Genomic DNA, 19112 nt, shown 5'->3' with positions numbered 1-19112 from the left:
ATTTCCAAGGAGTTAGTATCTCTGAGATAGGTGGCTCGGTTTGTGGAGTTACATGCCTCCTCCAATCAGACCATTTTTCTGGGTCCCCTTCATTATCAGTCTCTCCAATGGCTCAAAATTTACTTCCTCTGGAATGGCCTGTCCTATTCAGACTTGGGGCCTGATTTAGATTTTGGCAGATGGGTTACTCCATCACAACAGTGATGCTTATCACATCCGGCGAAATATAAATCCCCTAATTTCCTACAAGATTTATATTTCAGAAAATAGAATTTACATCAGCGTTGTGATAGAGTAACCCATCCGCTGAAATCTAAATTTGTTCATCTGTCCCAGCACAAAGAAAGTGGAGAATGGAATGATAGTTGATTGAAATGGAGGCCTGGAACGGCCAGGCGATTTTCAGGTCTTAGCCAGACATAGTCATCGAGTCCAATGGGAGAAGTTGGGATCTGGTTTGGAGAGTGGCTAATTGGTCCTTTGACTCTACTTTCACACATTTCTATTATTAACCAATTGTAAATGTTGCGTCTGTGATGGTGGATCAGCTTTAAACAGGTATAACTGGAGCCTCTGGTCCTGACATAGAATAAAGAATTTTCAAGCATTTGCTCCAAGAATTTTCAATTCTATTAAGGACAAGGAGGCGAGGATTATCCCACCCATTGATCAATTGTGTTATAATGCTATAAGTATGTGAAGCTGTTCCCACCCTATGTAAGTAGTTGTTTGTTTTTGTGAAGATTACTCCTTTCTTTTTCTTGACAGGTTCAGACCAGATGCAGAGTTGAGCATTTTTGGAGCAAAAGGTTTAAGGTCTGGTTCCTGTTGGCAATGTTTTGTCGATGGTCAAGGTTTTGTGCAATGGCAGCTTCCTCTCTAGCGTTGGTTTGTTATGGAGGACTGTTGGAGCTTTTGCTGGTTGCAATCATTGGGCCTGTTCAGAGTACTTTGAGCTGTTTAGACTAGTTCTGCAAAGAAAGTGGAGAAGTCCTTGTAGGTTGTCCATGGTATAGGGTTTGGTGGATCCTGATAGGCTCATGGACTTATTGGAAATATAGTTTTTGTGTCTACTGTGTTTTGATTGGCTGCTGAAAGTTTTGAAGTAAAAATATAGAAGCAAAACCCTTACCTCCATGGCCTTAATTGAACTGAAAATTATTAACACGACTGCTTACAACGTTTTCTTACTCGTTTAATCAGAATTGGATGTGATATTAGTCATCAATAAAGTATGTTTAAAAAATAAAAATAAAACAGAGCCTTAATAATGAAGAAGAACAATTGTTCTCATTACAGTGGCCAGATTGGTCATGTCAGGGAAAGTATTTAATTTATGGATTTATTTCAGTAAAAGTAATTCCTGTGTAAGGAGCTGAGCGGGAAAACGTTTTAAGTTCATATTGTATGCGATGAACTGCTAATAGTATTTAGAGCAAGAGTTCTGTAGACGAAGGGCATGGATATTGGGTGAAATAGCGTAATATTTGATGACATGCACATCTGGACCATGATTCTCTTGTCAGCAAGAAAAGCATGCAGGGATCTACAGCGATCCCTGAAAAAGACTGAATAAAGGGCTGATCCCCTGTGGAGCAAGATATGCCAGATTATTGCTACTTTAATGAGGGATCAGGGATTATGAGCCTGATTTAGAGTTTGACGGAAGGGTTACTCTGTCAAGACGGTGACAGATATCATGTACGCTGATATATAAATCCCATAAAATAAAATGGGATTTATATTGTGACGGAGTAACTCCTGCGCCAAACTCTAAATATACTGACAAAGAGAAGCAGAGAGATGAAATAGGTGCATGTAGGAGAGAGATTAAAAAAACACAGGAAAGCACAGAGAAAAGCAAGATACAGAGGGAAAAGGCAGAGTGAAAGTGAGGTAGTCCAAACAGTAGAATAGAGAAGCACAGACGTTAGAAACACTGAGAGGCGAGGAAAGACACACAAAGCAGAATGAAAAGAGTAGAGTAGAAAGCAAGAAAGAAAATGGAGTGAGAACGTAAGCAAATAGAAGAGATGCTAGAGAACCAGGGTAGAAAAGGTAGAGGGAACAGAGCAAAAGGGACATAGCAGATAGAGAGTTCTGGGTATAGTATTTGTTTTATCGGTATTTGTTCAGGACATACAGTAATATACAATTTCCCTCCCTTTTTTCCTCTCCTTACAGTTCATGATGGTTTTTGCCCCTATCCTGGGAAGGATTTTGGTCTATGCTTTTTGCAGACCGAAAAAGTACAAGTCACATGCAACGATGACTCCAATTGTGCTGCTGACGAGAAATGTTGTTATGAAATGTGCGACAGGAAATGTGTGAAGTCTCTGCCAGGTGCGTGACTGGATCCTTCTCCATTCATTTATTTATTTATTTGCGTGTTACCAACTTTTTGCTAACCACTTCCTAAATCTTAAATTAAAAGTTCAGCAAATACAGATGCAGTATGTGAACCTACATGTGAACCAACATGTGAACATATATGTGAGCCCACATATTAGCCTACATATAGCAAATAGCATATTGTCTTAGAGCAGGAAATTCTAAGACAATATGTGAGGATGATGTAACACAGAGTAGGTTGGGATGAGGTTGACGTGGCTTGAAGTGGGTAAGGAAATGTGTGGGATTAGTGGGGGTCAAGGTGACGTTGATTAAAGTGGGTTAGTAGGAAGTAGAGTGAATGCGGGCGATGTGGGATTAGAGTGTGTGAGAACAAGGAGGAATCAGAGTAGGATGAGGTTAGGTTGATGTATAATTTGGATGGAATAGATTGAGGTATTATGAGGTTGATATAGGGGATGGGTGAGGGTAGGTGGGGTAAGGCTGACATGGGTTGGAGTAGCCTGGCATTAGTATGGACTGGAATTGAGTGAGGCTGAATGTGGATGGGATGAGAGTAGGTGGAGTAGAGTAGCTTGAACTGTCAGTGGGATGCAGCAGGATGGTCTGACTATGGTGGCAGCAGCTGGAGCCCTACCTGAGTCACTCTAGCACGTATTCAAGCTTGTTCAGGTCTCATACTAGCTGCAGTCTCTCAAGCCCTTGATGATATCAATTATTCAAAGTAAGCCACAGTGGTGACTGCCAGATATCCATCAAGGGATTAATCAGAAAAATAACTTCCCAAATGGCACTGAGCAACTTAGCTCAGCAGTCACTTTGGCAGACTGATCTTCCTGAGGGTATTCTTAGATCCTTTCTTTCTCTCCATCCTTCTTCCAACATTTTGTCAGTTTCCTTATGCCCTCCTGCTGTCTTTTGTCAACTTCATTTATGTTCTTCAAGCTTTACAACCTTCTTTCTGTTCTTTCTATATTCCTTCACCCTTCCATGTCTCCATCATTTTCCATCCATCATCCTCCATCCTCTTCATCCATTTAGCTTCCCATTTTTCTTTCTGTCCTGTCATCTATTTTTTCATTTCTCCATCCATCCACCCTTCCTTGAACCATCTCGCCATCTATACTTTATCCACCCTTCTCTAAAAAGTCTGTCTTTCATTGATCCATCCATTTCTGCTCCAATGTATCCATCTCCTATTCATCATCCCTCTATCCTTCTCTAAATCCTCCACCCTTCACTCTAATTATCTCTGCAGCAATACATTCATCTCCCCAATATCCTCCATCCATCTTTTTCTAAATCCATCCATCTATCTTTATCCATTAATGCATCCATCTCCCAGTATCTTGATTTTGGGGGGATGACAGTCTGTCCCAGTGTGTGTCTCCATGTCATCTGCAGGAACAGACAGCATGTGCTCAATGCTGTCCATGCCCAGGAGATGTGACTGTCCCACAGTAGGTGGGTGTATTCTTGTCCTTGCATCTGTGCCTCAGACCTCATTGTCTGGATTGATCCTGCCCTTCTGTGGTGCTGCTTCAGAAGAGGGGATCACTGGCGCCTTCATGGCACCTGGGACAGCTGTGTGAAAGGACTGGTCCGCACTCATCCAAGAGTGGTGCTTGCAAGTGTCTCTGAGTGTTTGGAGGGCAGTGTTCATCAGCCTTATTCGTTAGTTGGATTTCATTTATTTTGATTGTATTGTCATTGTTTGTATGCTCCTCCATGTTTTCCTTTGTAACTAGCATTTCCTAGTAATTTACTTCTTTTTGCAGGGTGTGTTTAACTTGCAAATTGCAGGTTTTCTCTCAAGTCATGACACTTTGTCACTGATGTGCTTTTAGTTGGGAATGCTCAAATGGGGTTACATTCTACCTCATTTGTAAATGTTTGCCCTGCTTCATGGGGTATTAGTATGTTGTCCTGGATTAGAACCATATTTCATTCAGGCAAAGAAAGGCAGAGAGGTGAAATGGTTGTGGAGAGGTGAGATACAGAGCTGATAGGCAGAGGGAATGGATGTACAGAGAAAAGCAAGAAGGAATGCAGAGGGAAAAGCATGACAGAGAATAGAGGAAGAGTAAAGGGGAAAAACGGCTGTAGGAAAAGAGGTAGCGCGAGTAGTGGTACCGAGACCCATGGGAAAAAAGAGACAGAGGGGTGGCAAAAAGACAGTGACGAGAGAAGAGGGAAAGAATGAAAAGAAAGGGAGAGGGTAGGCAAATGGAAGAGATGGAGAGAAGAGGCAAAGAGGAGCGAGCCAGTGAGGAAAGAGGCAGAGGGAAAAGAGGCCGAGAAGGGGAGGGAAGAGAGCCAGTGAAGCTAGTGAGTTCTGAGTCTGGCATTGGTTTTACTTGGTTTTGCACGAGGCACACAATGCTCACGTTTTATCCTCTTCCTCTTTCCTCTAGATACAGACCATGCTGGAGTCTGCCCATTCCCTATTATTCCATTTGTATGCTTTCCAGAGCTCCAACAAGACATGTGTGGCAGTGACTCAAACTGCGCTGCAGACGAGAAATGTTGCAATACAATGTGTACTATGATATGTAGGAAGTCTCTGCCCGGTAAGTTACCTTCTTCATTTATTTATATCATTCTGCTTGTGTGTGATGTTTTGTAAATCACTTCTTCCACCTTAAATCAACAGAAAAAACTGCTGAAATCTATGAACCTATAATGTGAACCGATGTGTAAGCCTACATGTAGCAAAGAGCATATTGTCTAGGAACAGGAAGTGAAAAGAAAAGTGAGGCTGAAGTAGGTGATGGTGATGTGGATTAGGGAGAGTGATGTGGGATTAGAGTACAGTGGCGTGGGACTTGAGTGGGTGAAGGTGAGGAGGGTTTAGAGTGGGTGAGGTGGGATTAGAGTGGGTGAAGCTGATGTGGGATTAAAGAGGGTGACACAAGATTGGAGTAGGGTGATATTGGATTAAAGTAGGGTGACATGGATCTAGAGTGGGTGAGGCTGATGTGGGATTTGAAAAGAGGAGGGTGTGGTTGATTTGGGATTAGAGAGGGTGACACAAGATTAGAGTAGGGTAACATAGGATTAAAGCAGCGTGACATGGATCTAGAGTGGGTGAGGCAGATGTGGGATTTGAAAACAATGAGGTGGAAGTAGAGTGGGTGTGGTTGATTTGGGATTAGAGAGGGTGACGCAAGATTGGAGTAGGGTGATATTGGATTAAAGTAGGGTGACATGGATCTAGAGTGGGTGAGGCTGATGTGGGATTTGAAAAGAGGTGGGTGTGGTTGATTTGGGATTAGAGAGGTAGACGCAAGATTAGAGAAGGGTAACATTGGATTAAAGCAGGGTGATATGGGGTTAGGGTGGGTGAGGCATGGGAGGGATCAGAGTAGGTTGAAGTTAGGTTGGCGTGGGATGAGTCTTGAGTTGGGCAGCATGGAATGTATGAGGCGACCATGAGATGGTCTGAAGGTAATTGGTGTGATGAGGCTGCCATGGAGTAGCCTGACGTGACTATGACGTGGAAGCAATGGAATATGGCGACGTGAGGCTATAACGATATAGGGTGAGGATAGGTGGGGTGAGACTGGCGTGGGGCTGAAGTACCCTGGGGATGAGACTGACCTGGGGTGGCACAGGATGCAGTGAGCCTGACATGGGATGGGGTGAGCTGCCAGGGTGGGGTGCAGCAGGATGCAGCAGTGGAAGTGGACTTGAATGATTGCATCACGCATTTGGGCTTCCCAGACTATCTGCAGGCCCTCAAGACCTCAACGACACTGTTGACTCAGGAGAAGATCAGAGAGAAGGTCCAGATGCCCATCAAGGGAATAACCAGAAAAATACCACAGACCCCACTTTCAGCCACATCGCAAATGGCTCTGAGCAAGTGAGCCAGGCTGTCATTCAGCGGACTGCTCTCCCTGAGGGAAGTTTCAGACTCCTTCCTTCTTTCCTTCCTTCCTTCCCTACAAACCAACAGAACCTATTCAGGCGGGAGACTCGCGATATTTTAAAGCAAAATTGTTTTTTTTGCTGTCTCCTGCATAAAAATGACTCTGCTTCAATATAAGTAAATTTTAAGAATAACCAATTTGTATTTTCAAAATATTCCATCTTCCTATTCTACAAAGTTTGTATGGTCTTTTGTTATTATTTCTTTCCTTCCATCCCACTGTCCTTTTCCATCCCTCTATCCTTTCTCCCTTCTTTCCATCCTTCTCTATGACTTTTCTATCCATCATCCCTGTTAGAAATGGCCCTCTCTGCAGGGTTACCCCAAACATTTCACCTCCTCACTGCCCCACTCTTTCCTGAATTAATTGTTGTTGCCCTTAGGACTCTCTGTACTTTCCCACTGCTAACCAGTGCTTAGGTGCTTGTGCTCTCTCCCAAAAACATGGTTTTCACTGGTATATACCTAATTGTACTGATTCGTTTTTAGGATGCAAGGATGGGATTTTACGCCATTTTAATAATTCGTTTTTAGGGAGAAGAGTACTGAAAATTGATACTAAGGATTTTGTAGGCTCTGGGTTGTGTAGAGAATAATGGTTGTATGGAGATTTTAGATTTCAGGCATTGGTAGAGAATAGAGCTAGTAAGTAGTTTTTAGGGCTCAGTGGTAGGTAGAGGATAATGGTAGCAAGGAGGCAAAATTAGTTAGGAATGAGTATTGTTTGGGTCCAGGGGGTGTCAGTGGGGGAATATTTTTTAAGATTGATAAATGGGTGTAAAAATTGTGGTATCGATATTTGTGTACCATGTGGTTTGTGGACTCACTCAGTAGATTTGGGAAGGGCGCAGGCTTTAGAGACTTGTGCTGGGATGATGTGTGTAGGGTTGAGGGAAGCAACAGGATGATGCAATGTATTTAAGTTTAAGGATTTATATGAGTCTGTGAGACGACAGGGGCTAACATATAACATCTGTGGCTTGCACCCTGCCTTGAGTATAAAGTGACCATTTAAATAAACAATGTTTACAGCTCCACTTATCTAGAACAGCGACTCTATTCTGCAAATAAAAGCTCAGGAATTCTTCTGTGCCAGAATATCAAATGCAGCTGTGGAGTAGGGGAAGAATTACAGGGATGGATGGAATTAGGGAAGGGTGACGAGAAGGTGGATATCGAGATACTTGTATGAATGCAGACATGGATGGAGGATTTAGAACAGGATTGAGGTAGGATGGATGGGGAAATTGATGAATAGATGCAGAGATGTATTGATCAATGAAGTTTGAATAGACGTAGAGAGGGCTGGACAGAGGATGGGTGAGTTCAAGTTTGGATGAATGACTAAAAAGAAGGATACATAGATAAAATGAGAGAGAGAAAGAAGTGAAGTTAGATGAAAGAAAGGATGAAGAGAATGAAGGAAGATGGATTGAAAGGAGAATGGAAACACAGTCAGAGGGATTTTTAGAAATTGGGTTTGGCAGATATATGGACCCTGTCAAAGCAGAAACCACAATTTTAGGTAGGGTAAGTTACGAATGCACACTAGGTTGACCTGTGCTCGGATGCTGGTAGCTTGATACAGAGCAGTAAGGCTTAACTTAAGAGGTAAGGTTTAAAGTATTTGTGCAATGCTTCAAACAGTAAAACATTAAAAATATACCACACCTAGGTTCACACATCCACTAAGGAGAAAGTGAGTTATACATTTTCAGAGAATAAACTGTAGAAAAGCACTTAGAAGCAAGAAGCAGCAATCAGGAATATATGATTGTGTCGGACTGTGACAACGTCAAGAGTTCACACTGACTGCGCTGGACCGTGGGCAGGATACAGGGATGCAGTTAGGCCTGTCTATCAAAAGTACCTTGTGTCGATGTCAAGGACGTTGAGAAGTGCTGCCGAGACAATGCATTGGTTCCAATACTGCAACAGAAGATCAGCTGTTTTTCTCCACGCAAAGTTGTTAATTCATCAGTTCTGAGAGCGATGCCCTGGGCCTAATGTGATCCGTTGGGTCTGCTCCTACAGCAGAGTATGCATCAATTCTGTGGGTAATGCTCTGGTTCAGAAGGCAATGGTTTGGGGCCACTCCATGAGGCGACGAGGAAGCACTGGTTCCGGTCCACACAGAGGCAAAGGTGCATCGGTTTTGATCCCTGCAAAAGCAAAGATGCACTGATGAGGATACATGGGTTAACTGAAGAAGCACCTTTGCCCTCAATTCCAAGGGTCCAGTACTGAGGTGGTACCACTTGGCAAGGAAAATTCACAGATGGTAGAGTCCAGGTGACAATGCAGGTAGATTGGAAGTCTTTTATGTCCCTGGGACTTCATAATACAGGAGACTAGTCAGCTGGCCCTGGGTCCTGGGATAGAGAGATGCAGGTCCAGTCTTTCTCACTCCCAGGCAAGAGGCAGCAGGTCAGCACAGCAAACCAGGAGTCCAGCAGAATAGCAGTCCACCAGAGTGGCAGTCCTTGTAGCAGCATAGTAGTCCTTCTTCCAGGCAGAGTATCCATAGGGTCCAGAAGGGTAATAAAGTGGTGGTGTCAGAGATGCAATGCCTATACCCAGTTGTTCCTTTGAAGTGGGTCTTTGAAGTACACCAAGGTCCTCCCTTCCTTCCTTGGTTCCAGACTCACTACACAGGAGTATGCAGCCATTTGTGTGCAGACAGGACACAGTCTATTCAGGTGTGAGGCTGTGCCATGATCCTCCCTCCTATCCTGCCCAGGATGGCCCATCAGGAGGTGGATGACCCTTCAAGTCACACCCAAGCTCCATTTGTGTGTGGCTGTCTAGAAGAAATGCACAAAGCCCAGCTGTCACCCATCCCAGACTTCTATTCAGAGACTAGCAAAATGCATAAAATGGCTAAATTAAGAAAATTTCAACTTTCTAAAAGTGGCATTTTTAGAACTGCAATATAATATGTGACTTCACCATACGTTGGCATTTTAAATTTTGCGTCCAGAGACACCAAATTCGAAGAACTAACCTCTTCCAGATTATGAATCACAAAGATGAAATAAGGTAATCCCAATGTCATCCAATGGGAGTAATAGGTCTTGTTGAAGTGAAAAACGACTTTAGGCGTTTTTCACCAACAGGACATGTAAAACTTAAAAGTACATGCCCTGCCTTCTAAATACATTGCCCCCCGGCCTCTGGGCTGTCCAGGGCCTATCTTTGGAGTGAAAAATGTTTAAAAAGGGCAGGTTTGGGCCCAGCAAGAGGCTTATTTTGGCACGTCAAAATGGCAGTGTAAACTTCACAGATGGGCTTTGCAGTTGCAGTCCTGGGCCATGGTTAGAGGGTGACTTAAGTGGGTGGTACAATGAGTGCTGCAGGCCCCCTAGTAGTATTTCATTTGCGGGCCCTGGGCACATCTAGTTCCCTTTATTAGGGACTTATAGGTATATTTAATTTGGCAATTAAGGATGAGCCATTATTACCATGTTTTAAGGAGTGAGCACAAGCACAAGCACTGGTTACTAGTGGTAAAGTGTACACAGTCCTAAAGCCGGCAAAAACAAGATCAGAAACATAGAGGAGGTAGGCAAAAAGTTGGGGAGAAGACCACCCTAAGGATGTCCGGTCTAACAGCGCTCAATTTTGCACCTCATATAGATTGATTTCTCACTCATGTTTAACACTGAGTCTTATTAATTTTGTCTATGCTGCTCACAAATTGGGTGCAGAGAATAAGGGTCTATGTAAAAACCTCTCCTGTTTGTCAGGCTTGTTTCCTTTTTGCTTTAAGCCATCTCTAAAATGTTGAAGGAGACATCAGTGCACTAATCATCTTGTCAGAATACCGTCTAATCTAGGGACAGAGTCTGCTGAGCCTTCACAGTAACCTCTCTATTCAGCACCTTGTTCATCCAGAAATGGGGAATGACACAATTCTCCTGCCTAATTAATTAAAATCTCTTAATAAAAATTCCTGTACTCTCGTGTGGTGTGTGGTCTAAAACCTTCACTAACAGGCACTCTGGGTGCTTACCTCAATGCTCAGTTTCAGCATATATCAATAGCTTTACTTGCAAAAACCTTGTCTTGAAGCTCCAAGACCCATGGAGGAGATGCAAATCAGCATGCCGTCATGTAACTGTTGCATATTTTACATTTCAACCTTTATTTTTGTTGCTTCTTGCTGGGTATATGAAAGTGATCACTTGATTTACAGAGCAACCTGCAAGAGATCTAAAAACAATATTGCAGCACTTTATCCCCATAGTGTGTGACAATTAGTGACCAATTAAAATGTGCCTAATGTCACACAGCTCAACTAGGATCCAAGCTCTACACCTGCGTGAGTTTTCTTCTATAGTCTCCTTTTTGTTCTGCATCCAACAGACCTAATTCTCTTCTTCACTAGTCCCCTCTTAACATTCTGATGTTACAGCAAGATCAATCCCATGCCCACAACAGCACCAGCCCTCCTGCAATTCAGGAAGAAGCTGAAACATCACCTCTTCTTTTAGATTGACTTCCCACCCTACCACTATTTATTTTATTTTTTGGATTTATAAAGCGCGTAGCTACCCGGGGGCATCCCAGCGCTGATGCTTAGCCTGCTAGATCCGGGAGGGGACCGAAAGGGGAGTAGGCAAATGTCGAGATACAGAAAGTGTTTTAAGGAAATAACCAAGTTTTCAAACGCTTACGGAAGGACAGCAGGTTCATTTCCGTTCGGATGGAAAGGGGAAGTGCATTCCATAGCTTAGGGGCGTTAAATGCGAAGAGATGGCCTCCTGAGCGTGCTCTTCTTATTCTAGGGGTGCTGGCCAGGGAAAGGGTATTTGATCTCAGCTGTCTAATGGATTGATGGGGAGTGATGAGAGGTCTCAATATGGGTGGGTCTCTGCCGTAGAAGATTTTATGCGTGATGCAGAGGGTTCTGAAGGCAATTTGTTCCTGAATTGGAAGCCAGTGAAGTAATTTGAGGGCAGGTTTTGCGGAGCACCTGCATTCTGGACTTGCTGCAATTTATTGATAACCGAGGTTGGGGCGCCCAAGTAGAGGGCATTTCCAAAGTCCAGTCTTGAGATAATCAGGCCTTGAATTAAAAGCTTTCTGGACTGGGGAGGGATCAGGGAGAAAATCTTCCTCGCTGTCCGCATAAGGCCGAAGCAGGTGCCAGCGGTATACCTTGCTTGGGCTTTGAAATTGAGATCTGGGTCCAACCAAATGCCCAGGCTCTTGATTTCCTTTTTTGGAGTGGGGGGAATCCCCATGCAAGGCGGCCATGAGAGAGAAATGGGGAGTTTGCGTGGATCCCCGAGTAATAGTATCTCAGATTTCTCTCCGTTAAGTTTAAGGCGAGAATCACACATCCATTTGGAGATGCTCTGAAGGCAAGAGGCCAGGTTCTCCATACAGTGGGCTGACTGGTTTAAAGAGACGACTAGTTGAGTGTCGTCGGCGTACATGACTACCTTTATTCCAAAAGGTGACACGATATCTTCAAGAGGGGACATGTACACGTTAAAGAGTGTGGGGCTCAGGGAAGAGCCCTGAGGAACCCCACACTGGAGGGGGAGCGCTCCAGAGTGTACGTGTCCATCGGCTACCTCGAAGGTCCTGTGTTCCAAAAAGGATTTAAGCCAGTCCAGAGCGGAGCCGATGACTCCTGCCCTGGAGAGCCGGTGGACAAGGATGTTATGGTCCACAGTATCGAAGGCAGCACTTAGGTCTAGGAGGATCACTGCCACTGATCCTCCTGTGTCCAAGATGGTTCTCGCTTCTTCGATCACGGCTAGAAGGGCGGTGTCAGTGCCCTGACCTGGTCTGAACCCTGTCTGGGAGTGCCGGAGGAGGTTGTTGGACTCTAGGAAAGACGAAAGTTGCTGGTTCACAACTTTTTCAGCCACTTTACTGATGCCTGGGAGGAGAGAAATTGGCCTAAAGTTCACCAGATCAGAAGTGTCGAGATGAGGTTTCTTCAAAAGGGCGCGAACTATGTCTCTTTTCCAATTTGAAGGGACGATACCTTGGGTAAGGGAGGCATTGATGAGTTTGGTGAGAAGGGGGTATACAATGGGGGCAACCAATTTTAGTTTATTTATGGGAGCTGGATCTGTAGGAGCTCCACTCTTTATTGAGAATAAGGTGGTAAGTAGTGTATCTGTGGATACTGACAAAAAGGAGCCGAGGCGAGGGGCGTCAGGACAAGTGGGAAAGTGTAGCGAGTCCGGTGGGGTGAACTGGGAGGGAAGTGTTTTTAAAATATTAGTGATCTTGGAGGAAAAGAACTCGGCTAATTGATTACATCTGGAGCCTGAGAGATCAATGGTGGGCAGAGGATCTGGGGCTTTCATCAAGGAGCGGATGATCCGGTAAGTTTCTTTGGAGGAGTTGGCTGCAACTCGTATTTTACCTTCATAGTAGGAGGCCTGGGTGTTTTTTAGTACTCTCCTTTGCTCTTTGTTTCCCAGTCTTTTCTCCAGAGGCGCTCACGTTTTTTACAGCTCTTTCTTAATTCACGCAGCTCAGGTGTAAACCAAGGAGATTTAAAAGTTTCCTTTTTACCAGGGAGTAATTTTTTTGGGTTGAGCTGCGTTGAGGGAGTTAACGATCCAGGAGCGAAATTGGTGGTCTGCCACAGTTGGGTCTGGGTCAAGGAGAGGAGTGGTGGATAATAGTGTGCTGCTCCAGACTTCTATATCCAGTTTTGACCTGGGGCGGGAATGAGCCTGGGGAGGGGAACTGGTTGGGGATTCCATGGAGATCAAGTACTTGAAGGGAACCAAGTGGTGATCTGATCAGGGAATAGGAAGGGGCTCAGAAGCAATCAGTTCGGGGATGTTTGTAAAGATGGGGTCCAGGAGATGGCCCTTAGTATGAGTAGGGTATTGGTTTTTCAGATTAAAATTCCGGGAGATTAAGTCTTCCTTGAGGTCTGCCGCTAATTTGTCTACCGAGTCATCAAAGTGGATGTTAAGATCTCCTAGAACCGTGAAGTTGGAAGAAAGGCAGGCTAGGGACATAATAGTTTCCACTAGAGAATAGGCGAACTGACCTTGTGGTCCTGGCGGCCGATATACAAGGATGCCTGAAAGTGTTTTAAGCGGGGAAAGGTGAATAGAAAAGTGGATATTTTCACAATCCTGGATAGGGCTGTCTCTAAAATGACAAGATATATGTGTTTTAAAAATGATGGCGACACCACCCCCTATCCGGGATGGTCTATCATGGTGTTTGATTAGATACCCCGGTGGCAGTGCTTGGACTATATCAGGGTCCGAGGCAGTGTTAATCCAGGTCTCTGTAAGGAACAGAACCTCAAGGTCTGTCTCTAACAGAAGTAAATTAATTTCTGCGCAGTGTTTGGGGAGGGATCTACAATTAAGTAGGGCCATCTTAGCCCAGAGTTTTTTTGGGGGGATGGGGGGTTTCAAGCTAAATGAACAGTGGTGGCAGCTTGTGTGTCGGTCGGTTGGGGAGAGCGAGTGGAGGCATGGGACCAAAGTGGGCCTCCTAAGTTGGAGAAGACTCTTTTGTGAGTAGCTAATTGGTGCAAGAATAGAGGATACCAGAGTCCCAGACCCGTGGCCCGGTCTGGTGCGGACGGGCTCAGACGGGCTTACCTTAGGCGCGCAGTCGACGCGCCCGCTGCGCTCGTCCGCTGCGCTTCCTGAGGGGTGTGGCCATTTATACTGTTGATTCGCGGGAGGGGCGAGCACTAGACTGCTGACCCACTCCTCCTCCAATATGGCGAACCCCACCCAACAGCAGCCCCAACTCGACTGCGTCAGTAAGAGGGAGGTGACAGCGCTTGGGGACCCGTGCGGCAAGACAAGGATGCTGCAAGGATCGTAGCAGCAGGTAGGATTTGAGCAGTACAAAATATTAAAATGATGGTGGTCAAAATGACAAAGCTTCCCCGGCTTCCGCCTCAGGGATACAATGCGGGCAAGTAAGAGCGCAGGTCAAACAGCGCGGCTTTTGTACTGTTGATTGGCGGGAGGGGCGAGCACTAGACTGCCGACCCACTCCTCCTCCAATATGGCGACCCCCACCCAACAGCAGCCCCAACTCGACTGCATCGGTAAGAGGGAGGTGACAGCGCTTGGGGACCCGTGCGGCAAGACAAGGATGCGGCAAGGATCGTAGCAGCAGGTAGGATTTGAGCAGTACAAAATATTAAAATGACGGTGGTTAAAATTACAAAGCTTCCCTGGGCTTCCGCCTCAGGGATACAATGCGGGCACCACTAGTTCTATGTCCTTCCTGCCTCTTGTACCCCCAAGAGAACCCCTGAAATATTGGATTCAGTGTAACTGATACATTTGCACTGCCGCTTCCTATGGTCACACCGCATTCACTGCAACATTACATTAAATTGATAACAAGTATATTATATATTTTTACAATAATAAGCATCAATTGATAATGCATTGTGCATTTACTTCTAAGGCCTGGTTTGCCTGAGGGTTAATGTTGAATATTATGGGCACAGTGTTTATGTAGAAAACTACACAAATATGCTAACCCTGTTCCCTCTCAGTTGAATGTTTAATTTAACCATGGCCTCTAGGTTGGAATTCAGATGTTGCCAGATGATGAGATCTGTTGCATGGTGGGTTTTGGGTGGGCACAGTATGGAGGACAGGGACCCAGAGAGTCATTGAGGATGGCAGCGTGCATGGTCCAGTCCATAGGCATTGGCAGTTGGTTGCTGAGGGAGATGTCATGGAGAAGCAGATAAGGCTCAATCGGTTGCTCGCGCTGCTGTTCGTGTTCTGTTGCATTTAGTGCTATATTCTTAGCGTAACATGCAGTGTCAAGTTAGATGCAAAGATGCATTTTCTACTAATAAACTAGCGCTAAATGTTAAGAGTAAGTTGGAGTAAAATTGTGCCCCAGGTGCACAGTTAGTAGGTGTGAGTGGGTGGACGCACTGCTGTTCATATTCTGGTGCATTTAGCACTACTTTGTGACGAGCAATGCATTGTCCATTACTTTTGGGCTCAAGGGGGGCATTTCTTCATTAAGAAAATAGCATTACATGCATAATTACTCTTCTTGAGTAATTCCACATATTCTTGCAGAATGTTTTGTTAATTCTACATGGTCATGCTACACAGAATTACGGGAGGTACACCTACCCCTCAGTAGTCATTGCCCACTATGAGTGGAGGTACTCTTTGACTGTGTCCCATTTCCAGATTAATGTAGTGCTCTATGGGAGAGAAGGAGTCAATCTAAAAATGCAAACCCAACTAAGCGGGCAAGATTTTATCGTAAACAATCCAAAGGGGCATGTCACCCGTAGCAAATAAAAAATACGCTTAAACCAGTTGGTAGGAAATGTCCTGCAGGCAGCTGCACAACAAACACTTTTAAGGGGTGTCAAACGAGTCGACTTCTGGGTAGAATTGCTTGGCTTTGTATGTAGAGACAGTAGATGGCATGTGGATTTTGTATTAGGTGCAGTCTGTATCTTGAAGCTGGGGAAGATATTCAGGTTAGAAGCTTATGGATTTGGTGCTGTCGATCAACTACGATCTCTGTTAGGATCAGCTAGAGAAGGGAAAAATACCACTTTGACTTGGAACACCATCTACCCCATTAGACTTCCTTGTGCCATCCTAGACAAGTCCCCCTGGGCTTATTTATTGGGAATTGGCATAGGGCAGCACCACAAGTCTTCTTGCTGCGCTGCTCTAACCAATGTGAAAGGATAGGGATCCACCATATTTAAGCAATACGTTGTATTCCTGTCCTTTCTCCCTGCGCTGGTGCTGTTTTGGATGCCTAGTGCCAATGTAGGCACCCTTGCACCAAGGTGCAAGAGTGCCTCCGTTGCATTCTGAATTGTGTTTGTGCTGCAGGAAGGGGCACCTTTCTGCGAAAAAACAGTCCTGAGCGGCATTTTTCTTTTTCCATGATGCATGGTGCAGAATGCAGCACACATGTAAAGAGGAAAAACTAGGTGAAATAAAAATATTTCTCCTTGTTTGCCTCACCCCTGGAGGCTTAAAGTTTTGACTCTTTTGCCCAGGATAAAGTGATTAAGTAAATCTGGAAATGTGTCAAAACCCATGGGAGTTACGTGCGAAAACCCACTGTAACACCCATGGAATCCCTCCCTGGTGCAGAATAAGGCTACGCAGCAATTTGCGCTGCTGTGCCTTACTTCATGTCTATGAGAGCATTCAGTGCCAAGGAAAGTGGCTTTGCATGGCCTCATAAATATGTTTGAGAGGTTTGAGCCCTCGGAGGGACATAACAATTGATGCTCCAGCAGTGCAAGCCTCTCATAAATATCCCCCTTATGTATGAGTCACATTATCTCTCAGAACTGGGAGAGCTTAGAAGCAGGTCACTCTCCCATATCTAGCACTATAGAGGCAATCCGTTTAGTTCTTGCAAGTTACAAAAAAATTGTAATCCATATTTTTATCCTAATCATGTCGATATTGCAAGAGTTTATGTGGCTTGTGACAAATATTAAAAGAAAGTATCAGAAAAAAAGTTTTGAAGAATGTTCTCAAGTGCTTTAATACATTTGGCTTCTAGTATTCTGTTTATTCTAACTTATTACAAGCCTATGTGTCAGGAAAGTTTTACAGTGAGATTTTATGGGTGTGTTGCTATGCACATTGCTAGATTTTCAACTCTTTCACTCTTCTTTTTTGTTTCCTGTAGCCCCATAATCTGCATCCAGCCACAACTGAAGTTCACGGTGCACTCATTGGTCCAGAAGGGTTGTGGTCCATCGTGTCCTTCTCTGCCGCAACAGGAAATGCACCATCCACAGAAAGAAGTCATGGCCTCCTTGGGATTTTGAGGGTGGACTTTGCTTTGAGTATCACACTGCTTCATAGGATAGAATTATGGAAGGATAATGTCTTAGGGATTTGTTTATTCATATGCTTGAGCAGGGGAGTGCAGAGTGAGGATGTGAGCAACATAGCATGGGTATTCCTGGCTTGGCCTTGTGATTTGCTGGGACAGTACCTATTAGTATGACATGATGTTCTTTTACCCATATGCTTCTGTCTTCCCTATGCTGTGTGCATGCATGCATGTATTTATGATGTATACGCACATATACACTTGTTATTACGCCAGTGGCTCACATTCTTCTTCAAATACTCTAGGACGACTATTACAATCGTAATTCGCCCATTCCTACAGTAATATTTGAATATGCATGTGTTTAGTATCTTAATATAGCAAACATTGTAATCATTTTAAAGATGTTTTTCTTATTTTCAGGGAGACCAGCTGAAGTGGTAGACAAGTTTAGAACACAAACACAGGCTGCCACTCTATTGTGTTTTTGTCAAACGACAGTGCATGATAGGTTAGGTCTAATGTTAATAGCATGAGTAACATATATTACTAGCAATCACCCATTCCATTGTCAATCTTCTCTAATAGTATTACTTCATGTCAATGATATGGCTTTGTGTGTGCACATCCTCTCAAATAAAAGGTGAATAAAGCAATGCATCGCAAATAAAGCTCTTACAATGGATACAACTTGTATTGTCTTAAATTTTCCGAAACTACTGCAGTTTAAAACACATTTAATACATCATCTATCAGTTAGGTAACAAGCACTGGCAAACCCAATAGGTCTCACTTGTAACTGAAAGCGTGTCTATAGTCACTGGTAAGTGTAGGCTCTTAATAGCTCATCGGACATGCAATTTGTTACTCATCCTTGGCCCTGGTCATCCAGTCATTAACCATAGGGTCATTTTTTCATTCACCCATTCATCCATGCAGAACAAAATGCATACAGCAACTCAATAAGTATATGCAAAATACATTTAAAAAGAAGACAAATGGGAAATTATTGGTGTTTAAACATGGTGATCCTATCATTGCAATCAAAATAGGTTAAAAACTGAACTTAGCAGTGAGTGTCCATCTTGCAATGGTATTGTGCTTAGTATATAATTGTTTTATTTAAAGTTCCATCATGGCCACTACATCTGGAAACAACATGTCGGCCATGGGTGGAGTGGATTAGAATACAAAAGAGAATGAATCACTCGTCCTGTTTATAGCCAGGGCCTAGGGATCTTACCTTCTTTAAAAAAAAACCTTATTCATGTGAAAGTCGTAGCTGTGGCATATCTTGGTTTTCCGCAAGGATCATTTCGTGAGAAGCATCATGATCGGGTCTTTGACATGTTTCAGCCCTTGGGTGCCCAGACGGGTCGCTGGGCTTTCTTCAGGAGCAAGTGGTTGCACATTTACTGTTTCGTAACATGCATAGGTAAGTAATCCACTCACCCTTCTTCTTACTTGTGCTTAATAGTACAATGACTTGTTATATGTGAGTTATACCTGTAACTAGAGAGGGAAAAAGACCATGAAAACAGTTAACAAGAGTTGCTCTCTCATCCTGTGACATGTGATGCTCAAAACGGTACGAAAGCATTTGCTGAAAAACGTTCACAACCTATGTGCCACCATGCTCCAAATGATCATGTGGGAATTGGAAGTATACACATCTTATGTTCTTAAGAAACAATGCAGTAAGTCATTTGCAAGAGGAATAGGTTAATGCCAATAAATTGTCCACGATAGCTAGAAATTACGCTTCGCAGTGAGGCAGTACGTTCTCGTACCTTCTTATTGGTGCTGTGTATTTGAGCACCTAACTAGTGCAGCTGTTATTATAGTACAGGTATTTCTAGAGTTAGCAGTTGTGGTGTTTTTATTCTGTAAGCCGCGCTTTTGGTACTGTCCGCTTACGGTATGGACAATTTCTTGAGTAGAAAATAATCAGTAATGTCTTATAATTGTAAAGAGGCGCTTTCGTTATTGTCCCCACTGTTCATCCCGTAAGTATGAG

At 44.0% G+C, this 19112-nt stretch overlaps 1 protein-coding gene across 1 annotated transcript in view; it reads left to right on the top strand.

Moving 5' to 3' along the window:
• The window catches only part of LOC146822215 (uncharacterized), a 37271-nt gene extending 19492 nt beyond the window's left edge, over window positions 1-17779 (top strand). The window contains exons 3-5 of the mRNA XM_085613368.1: window positions 2185-2343; window positions 4767-4922; window positions 16946-17779. Coding sequence (XP_085469494.1) covers window positions 2185-2343; window positions 4767-4922; window positions 16946-16953 — 323 coding nt within the window. The 3' untranslated portion in view covers window positions 16954-17779. The remainder of the gene's footprint in view (window positions 1-2184; window positions 2344-4766; window positions 4923-16945) is intronic.
• Window positions 17780-19112: the final 1333 nt, after the last annotated feature.

Source organism: Triturus cristatus, chromosome 6 (assembly GCF_964204655.1).
Source record: "Triturus cristatus chromosome 6, aTriCri1.1, whole genome shotgun sequence".
Taxonomy (NCBI): domain Eukaryota; kingdom Metazoa; phylum Chordata; class Amphibia; order Caudata; family Salamandridae; genus Triturus; species Triturus cristatus.
Note: the sequence above shows the minus strand (reverse complement) of the source record. Positions and strands in the feature narration are given on the sequence as shown.